A 16,190-nucleotide genomic window follows, 5' to 3' on the forward strand; every position below is an offset into this window, starting at 1 on the left:
TACTTTGAAAAAGCATTCACATGACTTTTCCAAGTATACAGTTTGCATGATGTTTGTTCAACACTTGGATGTGGCATATAAAGAGTAAGGGTGAGATGTCTTAATATTCTTTGTCTTGAAGGCAGCACGTAACCTTTTTTACTTTCTGACACTAGACTTTTACATTTCAACATCTTACTGGCAGAATTGACAGAAACAGCAAGGCCGTCGGAAAGCTGCTGTGAGGCAGTAATCATCAATCGTATTTATTGAGAGCTTACTATGTGCAGAGCACTGTACTAAGCGCTTGGGAAGTACAAATTTGCAACATATAGAGACAGTCCCTACCCAACAGTGGGCTCACAGTCTTTGTACAGGTTGGGCAGAAGCAGGATTTCCAATCCCGTGGCATACCCCTGAACAGTTGGGAGACAAGCAGCAGACCAACTACCTTGACAAACAGCCATTAGAAATGGGTTGACACTCTTAGAACTGAGGTTTTGAGGTCGTGGTATCGAGGAAAAAAAGTAAACTCGGGCATCAAACATTGGGGTTAGTAAATGCAAGAGATGGACTGTATATGATGATGGAGTCTTCAAATAGAATGACAGATGAACATCAGTTCTGAAACGGGAGAGCCTGCATAGAGAAATTGATTATCATGCTAGTGGTTTACTCAGTGCCACTCACAGCCCTTTATCCCTACTGGTCTTATTCCTACTGGGAGCTGTATTACTGCTCATCACATCACATTTTGCGTGCAAGGAAAAGGGATCTGGAATGCCACTCATCAGTCAGGTTACTTTGAAAAAGCATTCACATGACTTTTCCAAGTATACAATTTGCGTGATGTTTGTTCAACACTTGGATGTGGCACATAAAGAGTAAGGGTGAGATGTCTTAATATTCTTAGTCTTGAAGGCAGCACGTAACCTTTTTTACTTTCTGACACTAGACTTTTACATTTCGACATCTTACTGGCAGAATTGACAGAAGCAACAAGGCCGTCGGAAAGCTGCTGTGAGGCAGTAATGTACAGGTTGGGCAGAAGCAGGATTTGTAATCCCGTGGCATACCCCTGAACAGTTGGGAGACAAGCAGCAGACCAACTACCTTGACAAACAGCCATTAGAAATGGGTTGACGCTCTTAGAACTGAGGTTTTGAGGTCATGGTATCGAGGAAGAAAAGTAAACTCGGCATCAAACATTGGGGTTAGTGAATGCAAGAGATGGACTGTATATGATGATGGAGTCTTCAGATAGAGTGACAGATGAACCTCAGTTCTGAAACGGGAGAGCCTGCATGGAGAAATTGATTATCATGCTAGTGGTTTACTCAGTGCCACTCACAGCCCTTTATCCCTACAGGTCTTATTCCTGCTGGGATGTCGAGCGCAGTGAGTGAGTAGGTTGGCAGGAGTGCAGCGTGTCATGAAGTGCATATGCTGTCTCCACCCATACTAGCTGCAAGGCAGAAGCGGGACTGGAAGGATTGGCAATTTTATCCTCTCTTGCACCCACATACACCAGCAAGATTATTGTAGTCATGTCACCTTTGACCCTGAAGAAGGGTTATATGTATATGTACCACTTCTAAACCTAACATACATCGATAAGTGTTCATAAATTAGAATACTGAAGTTGGTTCCACTTGCTATTTTACAAGACTAATTTGGGTTATTAGACCAAGTGCTTAACTTCATTTTACAAAGGGAGAGGAAGGAGTAGCTCTGCCAGCCTACTCAGTTTTATTAACTGCTTTGGCTTCAGAGACTGGCTTTTAGAAGTAGTAATAATAATAAGAGGTAGTAATAATAATAATTGTGGAACTTAGGTGCTTACTATATGTCAAGCACTGTTATAAGCACTGGAGTAGATATAAATGAATCAGGTCAGACAGACTCTATCCCACATGGACAGGTATTAAATCTCCATTTAATAAATGAGGAAACTGAGGTGCAGAGCAGTTAAGTGAGGGTACCCTCACTTCAAGGGTACAAAACTGGAGCGGATCCTGCTATTTGCTGCGGCCATGTTTGAGCTTTGTCTAGACCCGAAATGGTATATTTTTCAGGATCTTGGACTTTTTCAGAAGTTGGGTTCATCACACTCTCTTAGTTCATTCTTAACTAGCTTGGCTATCTTTCTTTGAGGGAAATCATTCCTGGGGTGGTGGTGTATAAATATGTGTGGGGATTATAAATGGTGTGGGAAAGTGGTGAAGGCAACCATGTGATGTTCACTAGAATTCATTTTAAAAGAGTCTCCTGGGAGATGTTAGTTCATAAGAAGAGAATCATTGAATGTCTTACGTCTCAGGAAGTAAAGACTCATACTAGAGTTGTGTGACTCTAAAATGTCCTACAAATATTACTCAGTTTTTTTCCCTATATAAAGTATTTTGATCTAAAAACAGGAAGGTGAACAATTCTATAAGCCAATTCACTGATGAATAGGAGGGATTTAATATCTTTGAGGAGCCTAGAAAATCCCTGTGTTTGGATTAGACCCAAAATGTTTTTAGGAAGGAGCTCTGTTATACCAAACTTTCAAGTAATCAAAATTTGAAAGAATGTTGTATAAAAATTAAGGCAAAGAAAACTGTGCACTGGAGGCATCCAGTCCATTTATAGCATCCTGTCCTTCTCAAATTGGGTTAAACAACATTCCTAAAATACGCATTTTGTTTTGTGTTTTCAAAGTGATACTCTGGGATGTTTGCTATCAAGGAGATTAAGGGTGGCTGGAGTGCAAACTATGTAAATACAAGTCTCCTACTGCTCATAGGCTTCTGTGCTTTTTAACTGGAACCAACATTTACCAGGCTTATTGCTTGTGGCTCTGCCTCCTGGATTGCAGTTAGCTGCTTTGCTCCATAAAATTACCTCAGAATGAAAATCCAGCAGGATTGTTGTATACCAAATTTGTCAGTCTATTGCTGTTTCCCTCCAGCATTCTATATCACAGGACTCATTGCTAGGGGTTGGACTTGAGGGAAGAAGCCTCAAATTATGGGATCTGGCCTGAAATATTTTCATCGTGGGCCAGGTGCTGTCCTAGCCGCAGTTGGACAGTTTTATTTATCACTTGCTTGGGACAGTGGGACCTGTCAAGACTTTGGGAAGAGGAGGATTGAAAAAGGAAAAGTTGTATCCATTAGGCATCACCTGTGTGCTGCTAGAATTTGTAGTCCCATTAAGCCAAATGGCACTGGGCTTGTGGGATCTGTTGAAGGCTGTGGTCCGCTCTCCTTCCTCCTCGCCTCACCCCAGTCACTCTTTACCCTGGTCTGGGTCTGCCACTTTACTTCAGCTAGTGCCAACCCTTCCTTCCACTGGCTGGGGCGAGTCCAATACTGAACTCTTCAGGGTGCCCTGAATCACTTGATACCAGTTGTCCCAGTTTAGCTGTTCGGATATCCTATCCTTGGTGAAGGGAATCCAGTTCAGCAGAGTTGTGCTGCATCAAGCATCACTTCAGTTCTGGTAGCTACTTGATATATAAAAGGCTTAAAAGTTCCACCAGTTGTAAAGTTAATTTAGAGAATTTGTATTGAACATATATACACCTACATTTGAAGGGAAAAGAAATTCTGATTTCAGGTGGTGGTGTAGTGTTATGTCTGCTCCAGTCTCCATTGCTATTGGAAATAATGGGGTCAGCAATAGACACAAAGACTGAAGTTGAGGATTGAATTTCTGTGCCTTCTTTCGGTGCACAGATTACATTGATCTACAGTGGTGGAGTTGCTAGAGTGCTTGACACTTCAAAAAAATATTGAGTATGGAAAAAAGAAAGCTGAAAATTTCAAGTAGATGGTAATATGACGTAGCCTGAATTAATAACCATCATTTTTTCTTTTTTTTTCAGATGTTTCTTACAGTGTACCTCAGTAACAATGAGCAGCACTTCACGGAGGTACCCGTCACACCAGAAACGACATGCAGAGATGTAGTGGAACTGTGTAAAGAGCCTGGAGAGAGTGACTGCCATTTGGCTGAAGTGTGGTGTGGTTCAGGTAAAAGACACAGATCTTGCAGCTGGGCCTTGGCTATCTGTTAATACATTTGATTTGTAGGTGAAATGGATCAACAGTCTACTTCAGTGGGAGGGCTTACGGCGTGAAGAGCACTGTATTAAGCACTTGGGAGAGTTCAGGACAACAGAGTCGGTAAACACATTCTCTGCCCACCAGGAGCCTAGAGTCTATAAGGAGAGACAGACATTTAAAAACATTTTGGGTATGTACGTAAGTGCGGTGGGCCTGAGGGTGTGGTGAATATCAAGTGTTTAAAGTGTACAGATCCAAGTACATAGGTGACCCAGAAGGGAGTAGGGGAAGTGAGGGCTTAGTTGGGGAAGGCCTCTTGGAGGAGATGTGACCTTAATATGGCTTTGAAGGTGGGGAAAGTAGTGATCTGTCATATATGAAGGGGGAAGGAGTTCCAGGCCAGAGGGAGGAATGTGGGCAAGGGATAGGTGGGTAAGATGGATTTTTAGTGAACAAGTTGATGCTGGAAGAGTGAAGAGTGTAGTAGGTAATCAGCAAGGTAAAATAGGAGTGGGTTAGCTGACTGAAGGTTTTAAGTTTCTTTTTGATGCAGAGGTGGATGGGCAGCCACTGGAGGTTCTTGAAATGAGGAGAGGTGAACTGAACTTTCATTAGAAAAATGATCTGGACAGCAGAGTGAAGTTTGGACTGCAGTGGGGAGAGGCAGGAGACTGGGAGATCAGGAAGGCGCCTGGTGCAGTAGTCAAGGCAGCATATGATAAATGCTTGGATCACCATTGTAGCAGTTTGGATGGATAGGGCAGGGTGGATTTTAGTGATGTTGTGAAGGTAGAACCAACAAGTTTTGGTGACAGATTGAATATGTGGGTTGAGTGAGAGAGATCAGTTGAGGTTAATGCCAAGGTTAAGGCCTTGTGAGATGGAGAACAGTGACCGGAAAGACAGGGTGAGGGTAGGGTTCGGATGGGAAGAAGAATTCTACTTTGGACATGTTAAGTTTGAAGTGTTGGCTCGACATCCAAGTAGAGCTGTCCTGAAGGCAGGAGGAAATGCGAGATTCCGAGGAGAGAGGTCAGGGCTCTTGTGAGCAACTCTTGGGCTGTCCACATGAGCACTTTGCAGAAAGAAAACTGGAATTGGAAGATCTGGATTCTGTTCTTCACTTCTGGCTTATATGCAGAGTTACTACTTCCCTGAGTCCGTTTATCCTTCTGTAAAATTTGGGTATCATACAGTGGATCAAAAGATGTGATACCTAAGAGTCCGTTTATCCTCCTGTAAAATTTGGGTATCATACAGTGGATCAAAAGATGTGATACCTAAACTCTCTGTCCAGGAAGCCACCTCTTCCTAGTTTTGGGTCGAAGAGACTTGGGGGAGCCAAGTTCTCAGGACCAGTTGCCTGGCTTTTCACTCCCCAAATGTGCCCTTGAATGTTCACTGTGCCCTGCTATGGGCTCTGGCAGGGCTATGAGAACTCATGGCTTCTGCATTGTGGCACTTTGATTACTCTCAGGGGGCTCCGAGGTCCTTTCCTGTAGAATCCTATCCGCTCATTGTTTCCCACATGGAGCCAGCTGGGATCCCTCATGGAAGCCATGGGATCCTTGACTCCTCTCAGTCCCCTCAGACCCATGCTACTGGCTTGGAATTCCTGTAGCCCTACTGCAGCTTGGGAACTGAGGTGAGTGGGTGGAAGCAGACATTCCCCCCCGCCACTGCCACCCCCCCAAAAAAAAAAAAATTATTGGATCTCAGGAGTGTGAAGCCAGTCTGAGCCATTTGGATTTGGGGATGAGTAGAATTTTGATAGCCAGAGTAGAATAATGCAGGCCGGATGAAAAGATGTCCCTGTTCTAATGTATTAGTGCAAAACCGTAGGTTTTTATAACCATGGTAACTTGTCTGCAGGTCACAGCGATGGTATATTAAGATTCTGTAAACATCCTATGAAGCGGATGTAACACACTTTTGAGTTAATAATAGCTTAAGAATCTTCTTATGAGCAGGGATCACGTTGGTCACCTGTAATATATGGTACTCTCCAAAGCTTTTAGTTCAGTGCTTTGTACATGGTAAGCTCTCAAATACAATTGACTGAAAAGATGATTAACTGCCATGTTTTCATCTGGTTCCTTAAAATTCTATCCTAATCTTTCCATTTGTTTTTGGAATTTTACCTTTCTAGAGGTACTATTACAAATCGTGTTTATCCTGGTGACTTTGTCAATGCCCCAGTTCTCATAGGGCCCGAAGGAATGTAAAACTTGGCCGAGCCTGGCTCAAAAGTAATCAGCTTTTAAGTGCGTAAGGATCCCAAAGTGATATGTGCTGCAAAATGGATGTTCTTCCTCCTCTTCTTGTTCATCATCAATCGGATTTATTGGGTACCTGTGTAGGACAGGGCACAGTCCTAGGCACTAAAGGAAATAGAGAAGCAGTGTGTCCTAAAGCAGGGGATTGAGAGTCAGAGGACCTGGGTTCAAATCCAGACTCTGCCACTTGTTTGGTGTGACCTTGGGCAAGTCACTTCACTTCTCTGTGGCTCAGTTACTTCTTCTGTAAAATGGGGATTAACATTGTGAGCCCCACGTGGGAGATGGATTGTGTCCAACCTGATTAACTTGTATCTACCCCAGCACTTAACACAGTGTCTTGGCACATAGAAAGCACTTAACAGATGCCAAAAAAAATACAAAGAAAAGGGACACTTTCATTCAATCATATTTATTGGGCGCTTACTGTGTGCCGAGCACTGTATAAAGTGCTTGGGAAGTACAAATCTGCAACATATAGAGATGGTCCCTATCCAACAATGGGCTCACAGTCTAGAAGGGGGAGGTATCTTGCCTATGAGCGCAGATGTAGAAATATCTATTTAAATTGTTTAATTGTATTTTCTTACTGTGTGTAGAGCACTGTAGTAAGCACTGGGGAGAGTACAGTATAACAGTAAACAGACTCATTCCCTGCCCATAACGAGTTTACCGTCTAGAGAATACACTCCCCAGATTTGCCCATGTGTATAGCCCTCTGTGCAATGTGCAGGAGTCTAAGCAAATATAGTATTTATTTCTCTCATTTTCAGATACTCTGAAGTTGGGGTGTATGTTAAGGAATCTTTCAGATGTCTAAAAGATCAGAGAAGCAGCATGGCTCAGTGGAAGGGGCACGGGCTTTGGAGTCAGAGGTCATGGGTTCAAATCCCAGCTCCACCAATTGTCAGCTGGGTGACTTTGGGCAAGTCACTTAACTTCTCTGTGCCTCAGTTACCTCATCTGTAAAATGGGGATTAAGACTTTGAGCCCCCCGTGGGACAGCCTCATCACCTTGTAACCTCCCCAGCGCTTAGAACAGTGCTTTGCACATAGTAAGCACTTAATAAATGCCATTATTATTAATATTAAAAACTCATTTGCCTTTACCATCTTTTTTAGATGGCGTTTACGCTTATGATTAAAGTATTCTCCTCTTAGAATATTCCCCTGTTGATTTGAGCATTTTTCACTTCTGAAGTTGTGAGTTTAAAAACCCTTAAATAGATTAGTCCTTGGTAAAGCTCTTGGCTTCCTTTTAGTATTTCTGAGCTTTCTGGAGGGCGATAGGATACAGTTACTAGCTCACAGCAATTTCAGTAGTTACTTTTAGAAAAGCACATTGAAAGTTAATATCCTTTCGTGGCAACCAAGATAAAAGAAAGTGGCAAATTCTGTATAGCAGGATATCGATTTTTTAGATTAATCTTCCACCAAGTTTAGCTTTCTCTTTCCTTAAAGTAAGAAACATTTTAGGGAGTTCTAGCTCTTCCAATGATGGCAGATGATTTTTTTTTTTTTACATTTGCTGTAGAAGGAATATGGTTTTAGTTTCTCTATCTTCCCCACCCACCCACTCCAGAGCGTCCTGTTGCCGATAATGAGCGGATGTTTGAAGTTCTGCAGAAGTTTGGAGCACAGAGAAATGAAGTTCGTTTTTTCCTTCGCCATGAACGCCCCCCTAATCGGGATCTGGGTGAGTAATTCCTTGTGAGTCCAGGTTTGCAAGAACCTAATTCTGAAAGGAAAGGAAAAAGTTTGCCCCATTTCTGGTCTGTTTTAATTTTCCTAAAATAATTAGGTAATGGTTCTTTGATGTGCAGGAAAGGCTACAACTAGAAAAACTAATTTGATAGGTATCCAAAGTGTAGGAATACTTTGAATGCAAACTTTGTGTGTTTCCAGGTGACTAAAGGTAATGTAGAATATTCTTAGAGGTGTGTCTTGTGTTGATTGTAGTTGGTGGTTGTTAATTGCCAGAGGTTGTATAATAAAACCTAAAGTTTCTGGGTTCTGACCTACTGAACTTTAAAGTTCTTAAGTGCTGTTTTGTAACATTTACATAATTTGGTGCCTTATCTCACCATTACACAATAATGTCTTATGATTGGGTAATTGAAGAAAGATACTATCATATGTGAAGATAAAAAATGTAATTGCCTTATAGATTTTAAGACTCATTTTGCAGTTTTACCATATAAAGTAATTAAATGCAAACATTAGGTTATATTGTTTCCGTTTGAAAAAATCTTGAATTTGTATAGCACTTTTTTTCCCCAGGCACTTTCACATCAATCATTCATTCATTCAACTGTAGTTATTGAGCGCTTACTGTGTGTAGAGCACTGTACTAAGTGCTTGTACTAAGCGCTTCTACTAAGTGCAATCATCTTATCCTTACTACATTCCCTTGAGTAGGGAGGGAAAGATAATTGTGAGCACCCCCGTGGGACAACCTCATCACGTTGTAACTTCCCCAGCGCTTAGGATAGTGCTTTGCACATAGTAAGCGCTTAATAAATGCCATTATTATTATTATTATTATTATTTATATCTGTTATTCTAAACAGGAAATCCCATATTATCAACCCAGTCGTGTTCTGTCTTTCCAGATTGTTGAATGTATATTTTGATGAATTAAAGACTTAAGGTTCTTTCTCCCAGTTAGTCTAGCAGTTCAAATATCTTTTGCTGCAGCACGCTGTAAGTTTTAATGTCTGTGGTTCATTGTGCTGAATTTGAAGATGAAGAAATCAGGGTTTGCAGAATGCTGAAAATGCTAGTGCCACACTGTGTTTAAATGGAGTAAAACAATTTCCGTGCCCCGTCACACAGCAGGCAAGTGGCAGAACTGGGATAAGAAGCCAAATTCATTCATTCATTCATTCAATCGTATTTATTGAGTGCTTTTACTGTGTGCAGAGCACTGTACTAAGTGCTTGGGAAGTACAAGTTAGCAACGTATAGAGACGGTCCCTACCCAACAGTGGGCTCACAGTCTAGAAGGGAGAGACAGAGAACACAACATATTAACAAAATAAAATAAGTAGAATAAATATGTACAAGTAAAATAAATAAATAGAGTAATAAATACATACAAAATCCTCTGACTCTCAGGCCTGTGCCCTTTCCACTTGGCCATGCTGCTTGTCAACAGAAATAAAAGAAACAGAGCCTTCAGCAAATTCTGACTTTCCCAAGCCACAAACACCTCCAATAGTTCATAGTTATCAACCACAGATACATTCCAAATCCTTCTTAATTTAGTACCTTCAACATCTTCCTTCATTTGTTCTAATGAATGAGATGAACTCATCTGAATTTTAATTATTTTTTGCTTCCTTTGATGTAATTACTCATAAGCAGTTGGTAGCTAGAGGGTAGGCATCCAAATGAAAAGCCAAGGGTAGGAAGCATCCAACCACCGGATTACTGCTTTGAGAAGCAGCATGGCTCAGGGGAAAGAGCCCGGGCTTTGGAGTCAGAGGTCATGGGTTCAAATTCTGGCTCCGCCAATTGTCAGCTGTGTGACTTTGGGCAAGTCACTTAACTTCTCTGGGCCTCAGTTACCTCAGCTGTAAAATGGGGATTAAGACTGAGCCCCCCGTGGGACAACCTGATCACCAATAAATACGAATGAATGAATTTATTACTCTACTTATTCATTTTACTTGTACATATTTATTCTATTTATTTTATTTTGTTAATATGTTTTGTTGTCTGTCTCCCCCTTCTAGACTATGAGCCTGCCGTTGGGTAGGGACCGTCTCTATATTTTGCCAACTTGTACTTCCCAAGTACTTAGTACAGTGCTCTGCACACAGTAAGCACTCAATAAATACGATTGAATGAATGAATGTAACCTCCCCAGCGCTTAGAACAGTGCTTTGCCCGTAGTCAGTGCTTCATAAATGCCATCATTATTATTATTATTACCCGCCTCACCACTTCATAGTCCCCATCATAGTCAAAAATGTTTGTGTGTACTCTCTGTGTGAATACAAATGCTAACACTCCAGAAGGGCCAAGTGAAACATTGGTGCCTTTCAGGGTAAGATGATTGACGGCCCATTTTCCTTTTTTATTATTAGTTGCCAAAATATTATTTCTCTGGAACAAACCAGCAGTACCGTTTCAAATAACCTGACCATTTAACAGATTATTTTAGGATTAATTAACTGTTGGAGAATATTTTGCTAAGGCAGACTCTCAGGCTAGCACACTCCTCCCCCGCAACACACTCCAGTATGTATTCTTATGTCAGTCTTATTTGTGCACTTACTGTGAGCAGAGCACTGCACTTATCGCTTGGGAGAGGACAGTTTAACAGACTTCATTCAGTCGTATTTGGTAGACATGTTCCTTGCCCACAATAACAAAAACACTTAGAATTTAAGTTTATATCGCTTAATTAATATCCCTTTGGATTTTATGTTTAGTGAGCTGCCAGAGGCCTCAGGATCCAAGCCTAAAAAGGAATGGAGTGAAAATTCCTGGTGACCGAAGAATTGAGAATGGCGTAAGTGCTTGTTTTAGTTCCTGTTTTACCATATTGTTCCAGCCTTCCATCCTGTGAATCTCTATGAACCAGGGGTGTTTTCTTTGGGTCTACTGTTTGGCTATCTTAGTTCTTTTCATAAATATTTATTTTATCTGGATCTGTGCTTACTATTCATTTCAAATTGTCCAGAAAACCCAAACTATCTCTAAAATTATAGGTTGAAAGCATGGAAGGTTTTGCTTAGCATGAATGAAGGAGAGCTACTTCCATTGCTACGATGCTAGTACTTCTTATCAGAGCTAACAAATCTGAGAGAAGATTTCATCTCTTGCCGAATCTTGTAGGTGTTTTCAAAATTGAAATTTTGGAATTTTAATTTTTGCTTTTCAATACATCCAGTTCTCCTGTAATGGAGAGGGGTGATGTGCAGTAGTCTGGCAGAACTCTATATTAAGGAAAACACACATGCACTTGTAACCATTTTTTTCCAGGACTGCCTCGGGCTGTAGCCACACAGTCTCGCATTGTCAGAAGAATGTTCCTTAATTCCGCTGTTGCCTTCTAGCATAAAGGTGTAGTGAAAATACTTGTTCTGGCAAAAGCGAGAATACCGTTGAGCCTTTTCTGGGTTTGTAGAATGTTTTCAAGTGGATTTTTGGTGATTATCTTGATTACCTACGGTGGCAGCTACTCGTCTGTCTTCTTTGCTGCTAGACGTACGTCATATCTTTCCTTTATCCCCATTCAAACTCACCTTCTGCAGCCCCTCCTTAACCCTCCTTAATTTGGAGGTATGATTGTGAGTGAGATTGATTAGGCGGTCTTTCCACCTCTTTGGGTAGTTTTCTCAATCTAATATGCTTTGGATATTTGGGACTATTATACTGGATATTTCTCATCTGCTAGGTTACATATTTATAGATTGGATGCCTTGTCCCTGTTTTATGATTATGGTTTAGCATGATAAGACTGCTGTTGGTAGACAGTAATCAGGTACAGGTCTTTTAAACTAAAAAAAAAATCCTCTTTCTATGTCATTGATCCAGGGGATCCAATTTTAGTTTGAAACTCAAACTTTTAGAGATTATCCAAATATAAAGGCTGTCCAATTAAAGTAATCTCTATACTTTCACTCTGTATTCCTTGGAAGGGCAGGAAAGGGAAAACCATACTTCAGTGGGGTTTATCATCATCATCATCAATCGTATTTATTGAGCGCTTACTGTGTGCAAAGCACTGTACTAAGCGCTTGGGAAGTACAAGTTGGCAACATATAGAGACAGTCCCTACCCAACAGTGGGCCCACAGTCTAAAAGTTTATTCACTTCCCCCTCTTCAGAGAATAAAGTCTGTATGTAAGCAACCTGATTTTATTTGTGGATAAACTTGTTTAGGGTGTGTTTATTTCGCCTATTTAGAAATATACCAAAAACAGTTAAATGATTTTGACCACAACATGCTTTCTAGTAAGGCTTGCCCATGCTGAAATCTTGGAGGTAAAATTAGAACACTTTTTGAGTTGGAAAATTTTGGTGACCATTCCTTATAATAAGTTTTTGGCTTTTCATTTCCAGATTAATAGTCCTAGAATGGATATGACTCTTGCTGAACTACAGGAAATGGCGTCACGCCAACAGCAACAAATTGAGGCTCAACAGCAAATGTTGGCTACCAAGGTAGGGCATTTGGAATAGCTCTCTAAACTCAGGGGTCCATTAAACTTCTCAATACTTTTTGAATAGTTTTCTAATACTAGTTTTTCCAGTACTTTTTGGAAGAAATTTGCCACCATCATCAATGGTGTTTATTGAGCATTTACCGTGTGCAGAGCACTGTACTAAGCCCTCGGCAGAGTACAGTACAACAGAGTTGGTAGATATGTTCTCTGCCCTCAAGGACTTAACAGTCTAAGGGGAGGGGGGAGACAGACATTAAAATAAATTACGGATAAGTGCGTAGGTACTGTGGGGTGAATTTCAAGTATTTGAAGAGTGTAGATCCAAGTGATGCAGAAGGGAGAGGGAGTAAGGAAAATATGGGCTTAGTTGGGGAGAGTCCCTTGGAGGAGATTTTAAGGAAGGTCCTGAAGGTGGGAAGAGTAGTTGACTCTCAAGACTCTTCTCACTCCCTCTTAGCCCCATGTGGGGAAAAAACTGTACCCAACCCACGTAGTTATATCAACCCCAGGATTTGGCCCAGTGCCTGGCCCATAGTAAGTGCCGCATAATAATAGTATTTCTTAGACACCATGTGTCAAACACTGTTCCAAGCACTGGTGTAGATACAAGTCTTACACCCGGCTCCGTCACTTGTCTGCTGTGTGACCTTAGGCAAGGCACTTAACTTCTCTGTGCCTCGGTTACCTCATCTGTAAAATGGGGGTTGAAACTGTGAGCCCCAAGTGGGACAACCTGATTACCTTGTGTCTACTCTAGCGCTTAGAACAGTGCTTGGCACATAGTAAGCGTTTAACAAATACCATAATAGTAATACGAAGAGTGTAACATTTCCAAATTGGATGAAGAGAGGACAAATTGTGGCTGATGGACTCATCGCTTGCAGAGTGAGTAAAGAAGAGACAAGTCCTGTGAGTTGCAGTAAGAGGCATTGTGAAGTCTGTCTTTTAATTCTCTAGCTACCTTTTATTTAGCTTTAAGTCCCTCTGTGATCCTTTGCACAAGGGCGAATGGTACATACTAAGTCCAATTCTCTCAGGGAGAGAAGGCACATAAACCCAGGTACAGGGAATGTGTGGGACAAAGGGATATTAACCTAGAACAAGTGGTGATTTTTTTTGTCTTGAGAAGCATTATGGAAAGAGCACAGTCCTGAATCCAATCTTGGCTCTGTTATTTTCTGCTCTGTGACCTTGGGCAAGTCACTTCATTTCTCTGTGCCCCAGTTTCTTTATATGTAAAATGGGGATTAAATTTAGATTTAGACCATGAGCCCCGAGTGAGATGGGAACTGTGTCCAATCTGCAAATATCTACCCTAGTGCTGAGTACAGTGCTTGACACACAGTGCTTAACAAACGTCCCAATTATTATTAATATTATTATTGTCTTGAGATCTTTGGCCTATGTAGTAATCCCACGGAACTGAAATTCTATCCTTGTCAAAATTGGGCAAATTGGATTACCCTTTTTCTATTGTCTGAAAATATTGTTCTTAGTCCCGTGGTTTCAGAAGACTTATGGAAGTTTACCTAGCAGTTTACCTTTTTGAGAAGTTGTACTCATTTCCATTCCCTGCAGGAACAGCGTCTGAAGTTTCTTAAGCAGCAAGATCACCACCAGCAGCAGCAAACTGCAGAACAAGAAAAACTTAAAAGATTGAAAGAGATTGCAGAGAACCAGGAAGCCAAGTTGAAGAAAGTGAGAGCTCTTAAGGGTCACGTGGAGCAGAAAAGACTCAGTAATGGAAAACTAGGTGAGATGCTCTGGCCAAAGTTAAGTAGAGGGATGTTAGTCCTGTCATTACTGACTACGGTATGTGCATGTAAATGATCATCTGCATGCCCAGCCTTGGGACAAGCAAGGAAAACACTGTAATGGTTTTTTTAAGTCCTCACTAGTATTGACACTATTTTTTGTGTTTGGTTAGTAGAATAGCTTTCTTTAATATTTCTGTGGACAGAAGTTGTTTTTAGCAGAAATCAAAATGCTGCACTCTGTGGTGAAATCGGATGCTGTGGGGTGCTTTTGTAAGAATTCAAGGTAGTATAACTGGTAGAAAGCCATGTCCTCGTCATCTGCAAACAGAGATTTAGGACTGGAAAGTAGGTCTCTGAGTTTACGTCAAATGTGAATTTTACCAAAAATACATTACCAAATGTTAGCACTTCAAAGATAAAGTTGAATAATCAACCAGTAATGTTTCCATAACAGCTTCTGCAGCAACAACAAAAAAAAAAACTATGTCCTCAGGGAGATGATTGCTAGAGGTGTCTGCTTCGGGTTGGTTTAGTCGTCTTTATTAGGTATGAATAGAGTTGGCACCATCACAGTTCTGAGAAGTTCCTCTGCTAAAATTCATAGAGAAAAAGCCATACTTCCCCACGAGAAGCAGCTTGGTCTACTGGATAGAGGGCAGGACTGGGAGTCAGAAGGACCTGGGTTCTAATACCGACTCTGCCGCTTGTCTGTTGTGTGACCTTGGGCAAGTCACTTAACTTCTGGGCTTCAGTTACCTCATCATGTAAAATAGGGATTAAGACTGAGAGCCCCATGTGAGACAGGGTCTGTGTCCAATCCCATTTGCTTGTATCTACCCCAGCGCTTAGTACAGTGGTTGGCACGTAGTAAGGGCTTAACAAATGCCACAGTTATTACAATTATTGTCTGCTTTGCTCCTTGCCCCCAAATATTATTGTTGTATTTTCTCTCTCTGCTTCTAGTGGAGGAAATTGAACAGATGAACAGTTTGTTCCAGCAAAAGCAGAGGGAGCTGGTAGTAGCTGTGTCGAAGGTAGAGGAGCTCACAAGACAGTTAGAGATGCTGAAGAATGGCAAGATTGATGGCTACCATGACAATCAGTCTGTTGTAGCCGAGCTCGACCGACTCTACAAGGAGTTGCAGGTATCTTCTTGACCTTCTAACAGATCAAAATCAATCAATCAATCAATTGTATTTATTGAGCGCTTACTGTGTGCAGAGCACTGTACTAAGCGCTTGGGAAGTACAAGTTGGAAAAGAAAGTTGGAAAAGTACAAGTTCCAAAAGAATTTGGAAACTTGATTCTGTAGGATTTGGAGGAAGGACATGTTAGGTGTATCCGTACATAAAGTTACACATAAAGCTGTACACAGATATGAATATGTTTGTACAGGTAGGGGTTATTTTATTTCTGAATGGTTGTTCTTTATGAAAAAATTACACCCCCACTGAGTCTCTACTGTTCTCCTTATAGCCTGACTAGAGATGGAGTTAGGTGTCTTTTTTTAAGACGTCTTTAAGCGAACAATTTGGGTAACTGTAGAATTAGGAAATAGTACTCATTTTCTGCTCACTGAACAGTTGTTTTCTCCCCTTTTCCCTTCCCTCCACCCTCTATCCTTTTCCCTTTATAAAGCTGAGGAACAAATTGAATCAGGAACAGAATGCCAAGCTGCAACAACAGAGGGAGTGTTTGAACAAGCGTAACTCGGAGGTGGCCATCATGGATAAGCGTGTTAATGAGCTGCGCGACCGCTTGTGGAAGAAGAAGGCAGCCTTGCAGCAAAAAGAAAATGTTCCAGTAAGTGCAGGGGGTTTGTGGTGGGGGAGGGAAGTGGGTGGAGCAGAGTGGGCTGGCTGAGAGGAGGAGAGAAAAGATTGGCTCGGCTTCTCCAAAATAGGGCTTATTCAAGAATTTAGCTAACTATAGTTTAGAGAAAAGAGC

The 16,190-nt window shown here is 41.3% G+C and overlaps 1 protein-coding gene across 3 annotated transcripts in view; it reads left to right on the top strand.

Moving 5' to 3' along the window:
• Nucleotides 1–16,190, top strand: part of TP53BP2 (tumor protein p53 binding protein 2) — a 49,775-nt gene that overhangs the window by 15,722 nt on the left and 17,863 nt on the right. For 2 of the 3 annotated variants that reach the window (XM_038760989.1, XM_038760992.1), the window contains exons 2-8: nt 3,851–3,998; nt 7,890–8,003; nt 10,747–10,826; nt 12,383–12,484; nt 14,065–14,239; nt 15,207–15,388; nt 15,882–16,046. In XM_038760989.1, coding sequence (XP_038616917.1) covers nt 3,851–3,998; nt 7,890–8,003; nt 10,747–10,826; nt 12,383–12,484; nt 14,065–14,239; nt 15,207–15,388; nt 15,882–16,046 — 966 coding nt within the window. The remainder of the gene's footprint in view (nt 1–3,850; nt 3,999–7,889; nt 8,004–10,746; nt 10,827–12,382; nt 12,485–14,064; nt 14,240–15,206; nt 15,389–15,881; nt 16,047–16,190) is intronic. The other variant, XM_038760990.1, reaches the window with a different exon arrangement.

The sequence above is a fragment of the Tachyglossus aculeatus genome, chromosome 19 (genome assembly GCF_015852505.1).
Source record: "Tachyglossus aculeatus isolate mTacAcu1 chromosome 19, mTacAcu1.pri, whole genome shotgun sequence".
NCBI lineage: Eukaryota > Metazoa > Chordata > Mammalia > Monotremata > Tachyglossidae > Tachyglossus > Tachyglossus aculeatus.